Below are 13,500 nucleotides of genomic sequence, written 5' to 3'. Positions count from 1 at the left end.
TTAAATTACGTTTAAAGATAATTCGGTTCATATCATCTGATATTCTCATGGCACTAACAATATAGGTTGTCCCTTCGATAAGTATCATAAAATATGGGTGGGGAGATCAATCTGTAAACTCAGTTTGATAATAAACTGAACATGGAATGTAGTTCATCGTTATTGTTATTTTATATTGTTATTTTAGAAATAATAATGAATAATAATTGTTTAGATCAATAAAAGAATTTGTTACCAAGGCTACATTCCTACAGATAACTGGCAATACATCAAATCCAGACCTTACATATATTCTTTTCATCTAAGTTAAAAAAAAAGGAAACAAAATGGAGAATGATCATTCAGCGACTAAAGTTTGTGCAATATGTGAAGAAGTTGTTTTGGACAAGGCAAACAAAAAGGAACGACAGTTCGGAATGTTGCTTGATTGTACTCACTGCTTTTGTATGCCGTGCATCACAAACTGGCGCAAAGGCATAAAACCTCAATTTGCTTATCTGGAGAAAAAATCCTGCCCTCTGTGTCGAACGGTATCTAAGTACGTTGTGCCAACTCGTGTATGGCCAGAAACTGCACAAGACAAGACAAAAATCATCAACGAATTCAAAGCTAAAGCCAAAAAGAAGAAGTGTATGTACTTCAAGATGAAACGAAGCTGTCCCTTCAAAAACGAATGTTTTTATAGCCATGTGCTTCCCAATGGAAATGAGGTACAATTGGGTAATCCGACATTCAAACACCAACTATAAATAGAAAAGCCACTCAAAGCCTCTAGGAATTTTCTTTCTTACTTGGTACTGGATGAACAAATTTCTTTTCGTTTACTCTAAATGAATGATTAATCTAAAGCCTAAGTCTTTCAAATGTGTCATTTCATACATTTTTGAATAGACAAAATTTATATGTTGCATATTCATGTTTGATTATTAAGTCTGTTTCACCTTGGTCGCAGACAAACAGAATAAATTTCACATTTAAGGAAACATGTTTTCTTTTGTATAAATTATAGTATGTTTCATAATCTCTATTTATCAAGTCGTAAAGAAGTGAGTGACTGATCAACACCCAGGCCAAACCACTAAACCTTGAAATTTGAAATTTTGGCAAAGTATAAGATTTGTGATTTAAGGTACCACTAAGGAAAGATTTTTTGGAAATTCGACGGGGAAGGGGAAGAAAAAAGGTGGAAATTATTATCTTAAAATATCCATATCTCTGAAGATTAGAGACATGACATTTGATATATGAACTTCTCATTTAAAATAACTAGACACATGTGTAAGCGTTTTTTGATATTTGGCCTAGAAAAGAAGAAAAAAGGCAAGAATAAAAACAGTAGGTGTACAGTTGTTAAAATAAAATGCCCATATCTCGAAATTTCTTGAGTTTAGATTTTCATTTAAAATAAATGAAAACTTCTTTCAGCGTTTTTTTTTATTTCCCTAGAAGGGACGAAAAAAGGCAGGAAGAAAAAGAGTTGAGAGTTATAATTGCTGTAATAGGATGTCCATATCTCGAAGTCCCTTAACGTTAGAGATATGAAAATTAGTATTCAGTCTCTTAATTTAAATCAATTGAAAACCTGTTTCAGCGTTTTCTGAAGTTTTTCTTAGAAGGGAAGAAAAAGGCGAGAAAACGGTGGGGGGTTGCAATTATTTTAATACGATGATAATATCTTGAAATCCCTTAAGATTAAAGACATTTTAGGGATATGAAACTTTATATATAAACTCCTTGGATTAATCACTTGAAATGAGTTTTTGAACAGTTTTAACACTTGGGCTGACACGAAATTTTATCATTTCACTTTAATTGAAATGCGTATGCTAAGGGGGAAAAGAATTTACATCTTTCGCAAAGAATAATGCAATAAACGTATTTTTGCCATGCGAAGAACAGAATAAAAAACTGAAATATGAGATGCGAGGACGTGGGCTGAGCAAACGTGGGGGTATGGGGACGAAGTCTCAGCGAGCCGAGGTTAGTGTTTAAATATATGAATGGAGTGAACACAAATGTGAATATCTAGTTTAAGAAGATTGCTATTGTATCCAGAACCTAGTTCATGTTCAGTAGGATGCTGTACCTTTCGTCACGGAAAATTTGTTCCAATTTCTTGAGAATTGATGGTGCTTGAGAACAGGACAGAGGACATCATTTTTCCAAAACAGACCACAATTGCTATATTATGTTTAAATCGGGTAATGAAGGCACCTCTTGAAGATATGTTACTTCGTATACGATCGTTCCTTATAAATAACTTCATCTGTAGAAACTACACGCCACTGAATAAACATTGTCCTCCAAATTGGATTCACATTCCTAGCTAATCACTGTATAATCCACTAACAGTGGTAGTTGTAGAATGAAAGGATATTCATCCACACCATGACAGAACTGCCTCATACTAGACAGTTGGAAGCAGACAATCTGGATTGTAAGCGTTTGATTGACGTATGCCCGTTCTTCAGTGGGAGTAAAGTAAATATACTGTAGATTTATCTGAGTATTTGACATCTTTCAAATTGCTCGGTAGTCCAATTCTTGTAGTACCACTGTAGTCTCTTTTTTGACATTTACTGGCATTACAATAGTCTAAGCAATAGCAGCCCTAAGGAATACTTGTCTCACTGTCCTCCTGGAAACGGGATTTTTTAGGTTTAAATTGAGTTATGTGGCCACTTATGTGATAGTTGTCATCTTTCTTGCGGTGACAGTCAGTTTTAACAGCCTTCTGTGTCTAGCAGAGTTTAGATTATCGCCCATCATGTTTCACAGAAGATGCTTTTTCCAATAAATTATACGCTCACATGTCTTTTGCAAGCAAAGCAGCTCGCGATGGCTACAGAACAGTACGACTCTTGTCACAGACGCATCAAATAGATCATCACCAATACAGTGCCTTCTTTGGAAGATGACAAGGTCAGATACAACGACGTGCTAGCACAATACCTCGACACTCACGAAAATTCAGGAAAGTGTGTATGAAATCTATTTCTTGAGCAAACGACTAGTATTGATTGGCTGCTTTAAAATGTGAGGACGGAGTTCTGCCATGGAATTGATACAACCAATATTATTTTATATTCTTGAAGTATTTGTCGCCAACTACCGGCTCCACGAAGGAATTTAAAGAAGATGTGTTTGCATGCTGTCCTTTTCCAAATTGCAGATTCTGCCGGCTAAAATTCGGAAACAGATATTACCGTGATTATCTTGATTAATATCCATCTTTCCCTCTCCCCAAAAAGATTAAGAGTATGTTAATTAGCTACAGTGCTGTTTGAATGCGTTTTGTGTGCAGAGTGTATTATGATTTTTTTCATGAGACCTTATTATTTGAAATAATATACTAATGAAGTTCTAAGTCTGATTTTGCAACAATTATTGAAATTGGAATAAAGAAATTTAATTATTTATACCTTAGAGCAGGTTTTGCACAACCTATTTCACATCACCCCCTCCCCCTTTCATGAATTTTAATGACAAAAGACCCCAGAAGTAATTTCCAGTTTGTAATAAGCTTTTCGATTATTACTGCTTATCTTACAGTTGTATGTGTAAGTCTTACATATGACAACAAGTATGAAAATAAAAATATGTCTATGAGAATAAGAAATTCAAAATAATCTTTTAACATATTTTTCTACTACTAGATTCTAATTACATTTATCCATATCACTTCCCTACGCGATCCCCAGGTTGAGAGTCCTCGCTTTAAAGTATAACAAAGCTTAGAGATATTAGCATCCTGTTGAAAGTGGGAACAACTGTCATAATATAATTGTGTTCACTATTTTCATGACAAGATAATTAATATTGTAAGATTAAATATTCTGATCATTTACCTTCTTTTCAATTATTGCTAGTTAATTATTTTAGTTCAAAAACATGGAAAGAAGAAATGCTTTCCAACAGCTGTAAAATGAATTTTTAAAAGTCGAAAATAGAATTTAATAGAACATTGAGGAAAATATTATACATAATTTTCATCAACGATTGTTAAAATTTCCTACCTTATTTTAACAAGACAATACTTCTCCCTCTACAGACATTATGGCACATGCGTACACAATTGGATGGATGTTGTGTTCCCCAATCATTTCAGTGGGCATCGTTGATCCATGGAATGACCGCAGAACTCCTCGGTATTGATACCAATGGATTCTTTCTTTCTTTTTTTTATGTGGGGTCACTTGAAGGTGGCACTTGTTAGGAGCATTTTAAGAGCGTTGATCACTTGTCATGTCGTATCTTTTATCTAAGTTTTCAGATCCCTGTCTTTCGGTGCATGAAACAATCTGAGTAAATCAAAATCATTAGTACATCCATATTGGACTTATTTTGTGACCAGTTTCTCACTAAACTTTCTTTGATCTTTGAATTTTTATGTATGGTGATTTTAAATAATACGAAACATGCTTGTCAGCAGGCCATATCCAATCAAACCTCTTTCTCTTACTGCTGTCAGTTGTTAACTAAATTTTTCAGTTGTTACCAAAATTTCCTAGCCTGTTGCACAATTATTTAGTCTTTAAATTTCAAAGTACAGAAGGTCGATTCATGTTCATGGTAACGATTTCGAACACCAGAAAGCAGCATGTGTTCACAGCAGAAAGCAACCAGAGCTGGTAATACGAAAGTATTGTGCGTTGACTTGCGAAGATGAGGATCGCCATCGTGAATGCGTGAGTGGTTACATGGCACAGAAAATCCCAGTCTTCTGGGAGGGGCACATCTGAGCCCTTTTCGACATTAGTTATAGTTATAGCCAGATAATTAAAGTGCAAGAGGAAAGTCTTCTATGTGTCAAAGAAGGGCATGAAAGCAATGTTGAATCACCGAAAAGCGTGCACCATACCTGTTGCTGGAACCAGTCAAAGTGGACCTCGAACTATTGGAAGCCTAAGCGTCCCCCCCCCCCCCCCTCTGTTGTGCAGAAAGTGAGCTCTCTGGTGCGACGTGAAAACTCGGTAACACAAGATCGATTATACATGCAGTGCAATGTTCCCCCGCAACTGTAAATCGAATCATGGGCCAAGATTTACAACTCATACGGAAGCACAAGGCTCAAGTTGATAAGCTGCGTGCTTCCCATGTTCAGGAGAGGAAGACCAACAGCCGAAAGCTCTAGGAATGCCATCTGGCTAGTGACCGCTGGAAGTATGTAGTGTCACTGGATGAAGCATGGGTGTATCTGTCGGGATGTGACAAAAAGGAACATCTACTATCGTCCACGTGATTCCAGAGGTCAATCTGACCAGATACGTGAATCTGCTGAAAGTTTTCTACTGTTGTTGTTGGTTACTGCTATAACGGCAAACTTCTATTACGCAGAGTGAACAAAAAGGCTAAAATCAATGCTGTCTATTATCAGAAGCACATTCTGGAGCCACTCTATAGACATAATATTTCTTCTCTATGGCTGCGACACATCTCGTGTTGTCCCACCAGGACAAGGCATCTAGTCATAAGTCCATGCAGGCATACATGGATCGGATGGCACGTGAAATGGGCATTCTTGCAATACGTAAACAGACACCCGTGTTAAATCCCCCGATGTCTCTCTCATGCTTTTTGTGAATTTCCGTTGTAGTAACGGGCCTTGGGAAGCAGACGTCCCCTCACAATTGGAAAGCTTGTCAGGACGAGTGGAATCGTTTGGACCAAAGCGTTCTTCAACATAGCCTCCTGCAATGGACACTCCGCTGCAGGGCCATTGCTGAATGGCAGGGATATCACATGCAACACAATCGCTTGTAGCGTCACGGTTTTTCTTAAGGTGAGATGAGTTCAAACTTCGTTACCATGTCCATTACCATGTGAAAGTCTAAGCAGAGAATACTGCTTAGTTTCTTGTTTAAAATGATAGTTTGTGATTCAAGTTATTGACTTTTATTGGGATACTTTAATTATCTCATAATAGGGAGAGAATCTCACCAGTAAGCACTACGATTGTGAAATTTTACTTACAAGAAAATGTTTATAAATCATATCTTATTATAATAAAACTAAAGATAATGCGTAAAAATTAAGCCAAAGCATGCTTAAATAAGTTTATAGATTTTTTTCCACTGTTGATCATTGATCACTGATGATCAAGTGTAAGAATTTTATAACAGAATACTTCATATTTTGGATACTTTTTTTGTATCGTAGTCTCTAAAGAAGCTTTATCCAGAATATGTGAAAACTTATGTATTTACTTGTATTTTATTTATTTATTTAGGAGTTAAAATTAATGGATGTTTATACAATTAATTTCCCAAAGTGACATTAACATCAATAGTATTACGTTCCAACTTGCGCACAGAAATACCTGATAATAAGATATAATGTTTACATCATTCGCATAAAGATCACATCTATTCGTGGAAATTTGTTTTTTTTTTTTCAAAAAAATCGATATATAATACAAACAATATCATCAACTTGACGTGTATGATGAAGGGAATGAAATATTGCCGAAAACTGTAACACAGTTCCGTAATAATAAATTTGTTTTGGTTATATTTTATTTAAAAAAAAATTAAGATATACATAGTTCCAAAGGTAGAAGGAGTAGCTTTCTAACATAATGAAATATATATATATATATATATATATATATATATATATATATATATATATGTCGTTTGCTATAATACGAGGGATGCTATATACACTTTATTCTGTAATACGAGGGTTAATCAGAAAGTAAGGTTACAAAGCATGTAGTGAGACGTGCAATTATTATTTTACACAGCCAACAGATACGAGCTCCATATCGGTTGAGGCACTTGTCGCATCGTGGAATGAGTTTAAAGATTCCATCCTGTTAAAAATACTGTCCTTGCGTGTTCAGCCGTGTTGCCACGAAGTGTTTCGCCTCCTCGTCTGAAGCGAAGCGATGGCCTCCTATGTGCTTCCGAACGACATTCACAGTTCTGCCATCAGACGCTGTAACGTGATCTTCCTGTTGTCCTGAACTATTGTGCTGCCAAAATGTCTTGAGCCGTGGCAAAAATGCGAACTAAAGCTCACACCCACGCGTTGGGCCAATAAGGATTCAGCTGTTGCTAATCGAAAGAAAGCGAGTGGAATTCCTTTAGCCGATAGCAGCGCTTGCAATGGAAGACTAGGGATCAAGTCCATGTAGTATATTTATAGCTCTTCCACACGAGCTTTGTTCAAATCTGTTGATGCCGTGCGGGATCAGCCACTGCGGTCCTCATCGGTGATGCTTTCTCTACCAGCCGCAAACTTTCGATATCATTCTGCGAAATGTTGACAAGACATTACAATCTCTCCATAAACCTCTACCAGCTGTCAGTGAATTTTAACCTCGGTTACATATTTCGTCCACAGAAATCGAATAACTGAGCGGACTTTTTCGCGAGAACAGTTTTCCAAACGAGTCGTCATTTGTGTTTGCCTACAAATAGCGCCATAGGGCAGCTGGCTGAAACTCTGCATAATTGCGAACACTATTACAATTACCGTACACTCCTCATTCGTGTATAACAAACGAAACTCCAGAAATATCGGCCTTGTAACCTTTGTTTCGATCCTCCCTCGTATTTTTTAAAAAAATGTTTGTGTGTGAATATCAGTGGGAAATTTAATTTATTTCCTTATACCTAGGTACGTATGAATTTATTTCTTTATTAGTTCGTTTATTTTTCCCAATAAGGTTAACAAATTATGCGTTGTTATAATGTTTCCATATTGTGTTATTTCAGCGTACGAGAAACTTAGAAAATTTCAAAGCAGAACTTCCAATTGTGCATGCTAACTATTATATAAATAATGCCTTGGAACATCATGTATGGGTTTATTCTGAAGAGTTGCAAGTGATAAAGGGTACGTTCATCATAAGAAACACTTGTACGTAAGTGATGGCGCCGACTTTCCAAAATTTATGTGGGTGCATATCAATGCAGGACCGTGTTATATGTTTTCACGGATCTCAATATTGTTTTAGATTTATTTCTTTTTAGTTCAAATCTTTTATGAACACTGTCATAAAAGGCTGTAGTATGATAAGGTCAAATATACCGGTAATATAAGGATAAGTTGGAGCTGCCCTAGCTCAGTTGGTAATACGGCTGACTTAAGCGCAAGAGAAACAATTGCAAAACAGTGTCCAAGGTTAAGGATAAGTTACTGTAATGAATATTCTCAATATATGTAATCATAACATTAACTGTATACTTTTGAAGAGCTTATATGATTCACAGTGATTGCAAGAGGCAGTGATATTTATCAACACGTTTCTAAAAGCAAATACCACATTCATAGAAATTACAATGAAAAAAATCTTCATAAATGCAAATAATTTTAATGGTATTGCAAAAAGAACTTGAAAGGATTTCGTTGTGAACATAAACTACAAAGTAACTAACTTAAGTGTGTTGCTTGGTTGCTTTTGCACAAACACATTTGTAACAAACAATTATGTTTTAGTGGTTAGAAATTTTAATTTCCATCTTATTATTTAAATTGCTTATTATTTTTTGATAATGGCAAGTGAGAAATATTTATTTTATTTTGTGTTTATCAAACTAAAAGCCTTGTGGGTGCGCCGCACCCACAAGATTATTTGTGTGGGTGCTGAATCGCCGGAGCACCCACGTAGTCGGCGCGCATGTACGTAAGTAGTGCTACTTTAAGTCATTTTCACAAGAAAGACTGTTCTAAAGTATAATAACAGGAAGTACATACTGAATATCGTAGCTTAAAAATATTAATCCAATTAAAATCTCAAATTCCTACGAATTTCACGGAAGAGAATATAATTATATGAGAAGGGTTAGATAAGTTTCCGTCCTCGCAGTAAAAACATGACGCCAGGTACACAGTGATGGCACTTTATTCAACATATTTCCCTTTCAGCCTGACACACTTCGTACATCGATGCTGCAGCAATTCTATTCCATGATAATAAAACTTCTTATCTGTGCTGCAAACCATGCATCTACATCTACTATGACGTCATTTGTGTTTCTAAATGACAGCTAGACACTTTCAGATGCATCTTAAAGTTCGGGAAAAGATAATAGTCTTGAGCAGCAGATCTGGAGAATAGGGATAGTCGATATGTGCATGCATACAGTTTGTGCATTACAATGACTGGTTTGTTGTAAGTTGTATTATCGTGCAAGAAGGCGACGGTTTTAGACAATTTTCCTCACCTCTTTGCATTAAATACAGTGTGAAATTTGTCCACTAGGCTTACATATTGTTCAGTATTCTATGTAGTGCATTTCTCCAGACATTCGCTCGGTATTACTTCCTTAAAAAAAATATTGCTCCTGAAAAAAAAATCTTTATTCCTCAGTATTACTTAAAAAAAACTGTTCCTACTAATTTTTCTCTACGACATTTCTTCAGCCTTGTTGACCCACTACCGCGCGCTGCATAGACTGAGGATTGGTCTCAGAAACATATATATATATATAAAATGGCTTTTCATCAACACCAACAAGTTCGAGATAATCACTGAAAAATAGCGTAACAGAATCTATGCACAGTCCCGATGTGTCCGCTTCTGATTAGCTGCGAAGAGTTTGGCCACTCACTTTGCCATCAATTTTTTATACCCAGTTCTTCATGCACGATGTAACTTAACATACGTACATGCTCCACACTGATCACTAGATCTCTGCAATACGTGACAGTCCAATTCGCCTGTCTGCGAGGATCATGTCGTGCACACGATACACAGTTTACAGGGTTGCCACTGTTTTGGATGTTCCACACCTCTCCTTATTTTCAGCGGTCCTCCTCCTCATCCTGAACTCTGCTTCCTATGATTTCACTGTGCTATATGAAGGACAGTCATTGACCATTGCCTGTGTCAATTCAAGGAAAATTTTCTTCGCTTCTATATTCTTTCCAAAGAGGTACTTGGTAACTATTCTCTTCCCACATTTGATAAAAGCCACAATGTAATCTACCATATTCATTTCAAACTTGCAACAAAAGAGAAATATTTTAAATACATTTATGATTTTTTTCGAAACATCCTTTAAAACATGGCTACATAACATACTAAAAGGATTTTGAAATTTGCGTTCATTTAATGTGTTAGGCTTTAAACTTATTTAACCTTCCTCGTATATTGTATATATATATTGTAGAGGAAAAAAAGTAGAAATAAGTTTATACTTCTATTTTACAAAAACATTGCCAATATATTACTAATTTTGTTTTAATTTTCATATCTTTCAGAAATGACTCCAGAATTATTATCTAATTTTATTTCACAATTTTTCAGTAAGCTTCATATCGATGGCTTGATTCATGGAAGTATAAATAAGAAAGTAAGTTTTGTTCTTTATATACATATAATATTTAATTATATTTTCTAATTGAATTCTACACATTAACCACAGTTGACGCTGAGGAAAGTTGTAAAGTTGACAAGAACATTGTATAATGTAATTTTCTTATAATTCATCGTAGAAATTTTACATCTTTTGAATCAGAAAACATTATAGTATTTCAATCACTTTATGTTTAATCAGGGGTTAAAGTTACATTGTAAGTTAGGCTTGTGGAGAACATATTATACGCAACTAAGTTAAAAGGAAAGCTATAGTAACATATTTCAGTGACATTTTTTTACCCCCGTCGACTTGCACCACTCTGATGAAGCCTAATGAGATTGAGCCAAATTTTCTTACTTTTTCCTGATTGAAGACGTGTTCGAGTAGGTCCTTCTTATGTACCAGATTATCATAAAATATGTGTCGCTCTTCAGAGAACTCTGGAGACGTAACCACTTGACAGAATGTAACCAAACTTGGTAGGAGTATATTTGGGAACATACAGAAGCGATTGGTGTAGAAAATAAAATGAGTTCCAATTTTCGCCATCAGAGGTAATTGTGGCACTGTACAACACCAAGTTAAGTGCAGCGTGGAAGAGAAATGACAATAGTGATGCTAAATGATAAGAAAGGCTGGAATTACCTCTTCTGTGGGTCTCGTGGCTACCCTGTGGTCAGTGGCGGATTTACGGCAGGACAGGCCTTTTGAGTTTAAGCGTCCTTTTGAAATTCGTGTAGATATCTTACAAAAACGAAGTTAAATGTTAGTCTTTCTTGTGCTCATAAACTGCAGGTTCCCCCTAAAATTTCAGGAAAAGATTAGTATCAAATCTCGACTCCAGTCTCCGTTTCAGTGTTAAGTACGGTAAGCGTGGTATGGAAGACAAATGATATTATTGATATCATTTATCTCGTAGTTATGTCTCCCGTGAGACGCGTGGCATTGATTTGTACTACTATTAATGATCCTGTGGTGTAGTGGTATGTTATGGGCGATGATGGTGATGTCGGGTTCTGTCCAAAGGCAGGTCTTTGACGTGAAGGTCCCTGGGCAAGGAAAACCCATGGTGACTAGTACTGTATGAGATGATGATGATGTTCTAAGGACGGGATCTACAGGTTAACATGGGATCTGACTCACGTGTATCTTCACCGGGAATCGAACCCAGGACTCCTTGATAACAAAGCAAAAGACGCGGGAAGAAAAAAGAAGCAAACATCGGATCACCATCAATTCACTTCTGGCACATAGTGGCCCTCAAATCTTTATCACTGAAACATGCAGGCGTGAGTAAGCACCTGGAGAGGTTATTACATCCTTTCTTATCATTTAGCATCACTAGAGTTGCTTTTCTTCCACGTAGCACTTACTTGGCTTTGTACAGCGCCATAATTACCTCTGGTGGCGAAAATTGGAACTAGTTTTATTTTCTACACCAATCACTTCTGCATGTTCCCAAATATATTCCTACCACGTTTGCTTCCATTCGGTCTAGTGGTTACGTCTCCATAGTTCTCTGAAGAGCGATACTTATTTTATGATAACCTGGTACTTATATTTATTAATTTATTTTTATCTTGTGAGTCTTTAAAAAGCAATTATCTTGGATAATGAACACTTGTTGTATTTAATTAAATCCAATGGATCAAATCTGAAAACTATGCTCTTTAGAAAAAATAAATAAATAAACGCAATTTTATGTATTTTTGTTTAATAAAGTAATTCATATTAGAATGCAAATATAATAAATGTTTGTACTATTAGTTTCCATTATTCTATAAATTAGTCACTATTGAAATTACGTATCTCAATGATTTTACTACTTACTTATGATCATAATCTGCAGCAATAAGACCTCATTGCGTTATTTTGCTGGGCTTACAGTTAGCAACACTAATACTTCTTTTTACATGCTAGTACTTATACAATTTAGAATTTCCTAACGCTTCAACCCATGAAAACAGATGGCGCATGTTCAGTTGACACCCATGAGTGGTCAACGTTTGTCTCAATGCCAGTATGGAGCAAAGTTCACCACTTCTTAACTTAAGTATCTTCCGTATTCCTTCACTATACCGGATTAAAATTACACACACACACACAGAGAGAGAGAGAGAATATATACTGCTATTCGAATCGAACCTTAATTTCGCGTTATAATTATTTTATTTTTAGATTAATTAAGGTGTGTTTAAATGAATCCTAAAGACTGAATGTTCACGTTCAAGAAACACGAATTCACGCTTCAAAACAGCCAAATATCTAGGACTCCTCTTCACCTAAAGTCTGGAGACCTCATTTAAAATCTGTTTTTTCGAAAGCCTATAATCGGATTAACTTACTCCGTCGCTTGACTGGCACCAACTGCGGTCTTAAAGCCTCTATAGTTCTCACCACATATAATGTCTTTCCCGAATCGGTACTGACCTACGGATTCTCAGCCTGGATACCTGCAGCACCCTTCTTTTATAAAAAGCTACAAATTCTAGAACGCCATGCTTTCAAAATCGCTTATCGTATATCCTTACCTAGCCCCACTGCCGACCTCTATAATCGCGTTACTTTTCCCACTCTTCTTTCTCATATAGAACATCTTCGCTTGAAATATATCACTCACCGCATGACAATCAGAGAAAGCAACTAGGGTTTAAGGCTGAATGGTGCTTACCAGTTTATGGAGTGTGCTGATGATGTACATCTGATTGGGGATGATATGAGAACAATGGAACGAAATTCAGAGATTTAATTAAACGCCTGTAGAGATACGGGTTTAAGTTAGAAATAAATGCAAAGAAAATTAAATTAAATATATGGGAATTCGCCGTGATCATAATATTGCAAATTATGAATACATTAAAATATCAAATAATACTTTTGACAAAGTGGATCTTTCAAATATCTAGGATCAACATTAAAAGACCAAACAGATATCCACGAAGAAATTAAACTTTAACGGAAAGCTGGAAATTATTTAGCCCAAACTCTTTTGTCTTCGCGAATTCTGTAGAAAAATTTAGAGTTAGTTTGTTCATTAGTTTTAATAATTTGGTTACAGGCAGTTCGTTAATAACAACCATGGGCATTTTAGTCATGTTAAAATTTAGTAAGAACATAATATGATTTTAGCTCTAACCAAATTTACATCAAAATTATGAGATAATTCGTAGCTACTTTACTTAGAAGGTAC

At 35.8% G+C, this 13,500-nt stretch overlaps 1 protein-coding gene across 2 annotated transcripts in view; it reads left to right on the top strand.

Annotated features, from left to right (window-relative positions):
* The window catches only part of LOC145664779 (insulin-degrading enzyme-like), a 155,791-nt gene that overhangs the window by 78,115 nt on the left and 64,176 nt on the right, over nucleotides 1–13,500 (top strand). For both annotated transcript variants that reach the window (XM_081731735.1, XM_081731736.1), the window contains exons 15-16: nucleotides 7,722–7,842; nucleotides 10,213–10,304. In XM_081731735.1, the coding sequence (XP_081587861.1) occupies nucleotides 7,722–7,842; nucleotides 10,213–10,304 (213 nt within the window). The remainder of the gene's footprint in view (nucleotides 1–7,721; nucleotides 7,843–10,212; nucleotides 10,305–13,500) is intronic.

The sequence above is a fragment of the Thermobia domestica genome, chromosome 11, assembly GCF_964235325.1.
Source record: "Thermobia domestica chromosome 11, izTheDome1.hap1.1, whole genome shotgun sequence".
In the NCBI taxonomy this organism is placed as follows: Eukaryota; Metazoa; Arthropoda; class Insecta; order Zygentoma; family Lepismatidae; genus Thermobia; species Thermobia domestica.
The sequence above is the reverse complement of the archived record's forward strand: the minus strand, read 5'-3'. Positions and strand labels throughout refer to the sequence as shown.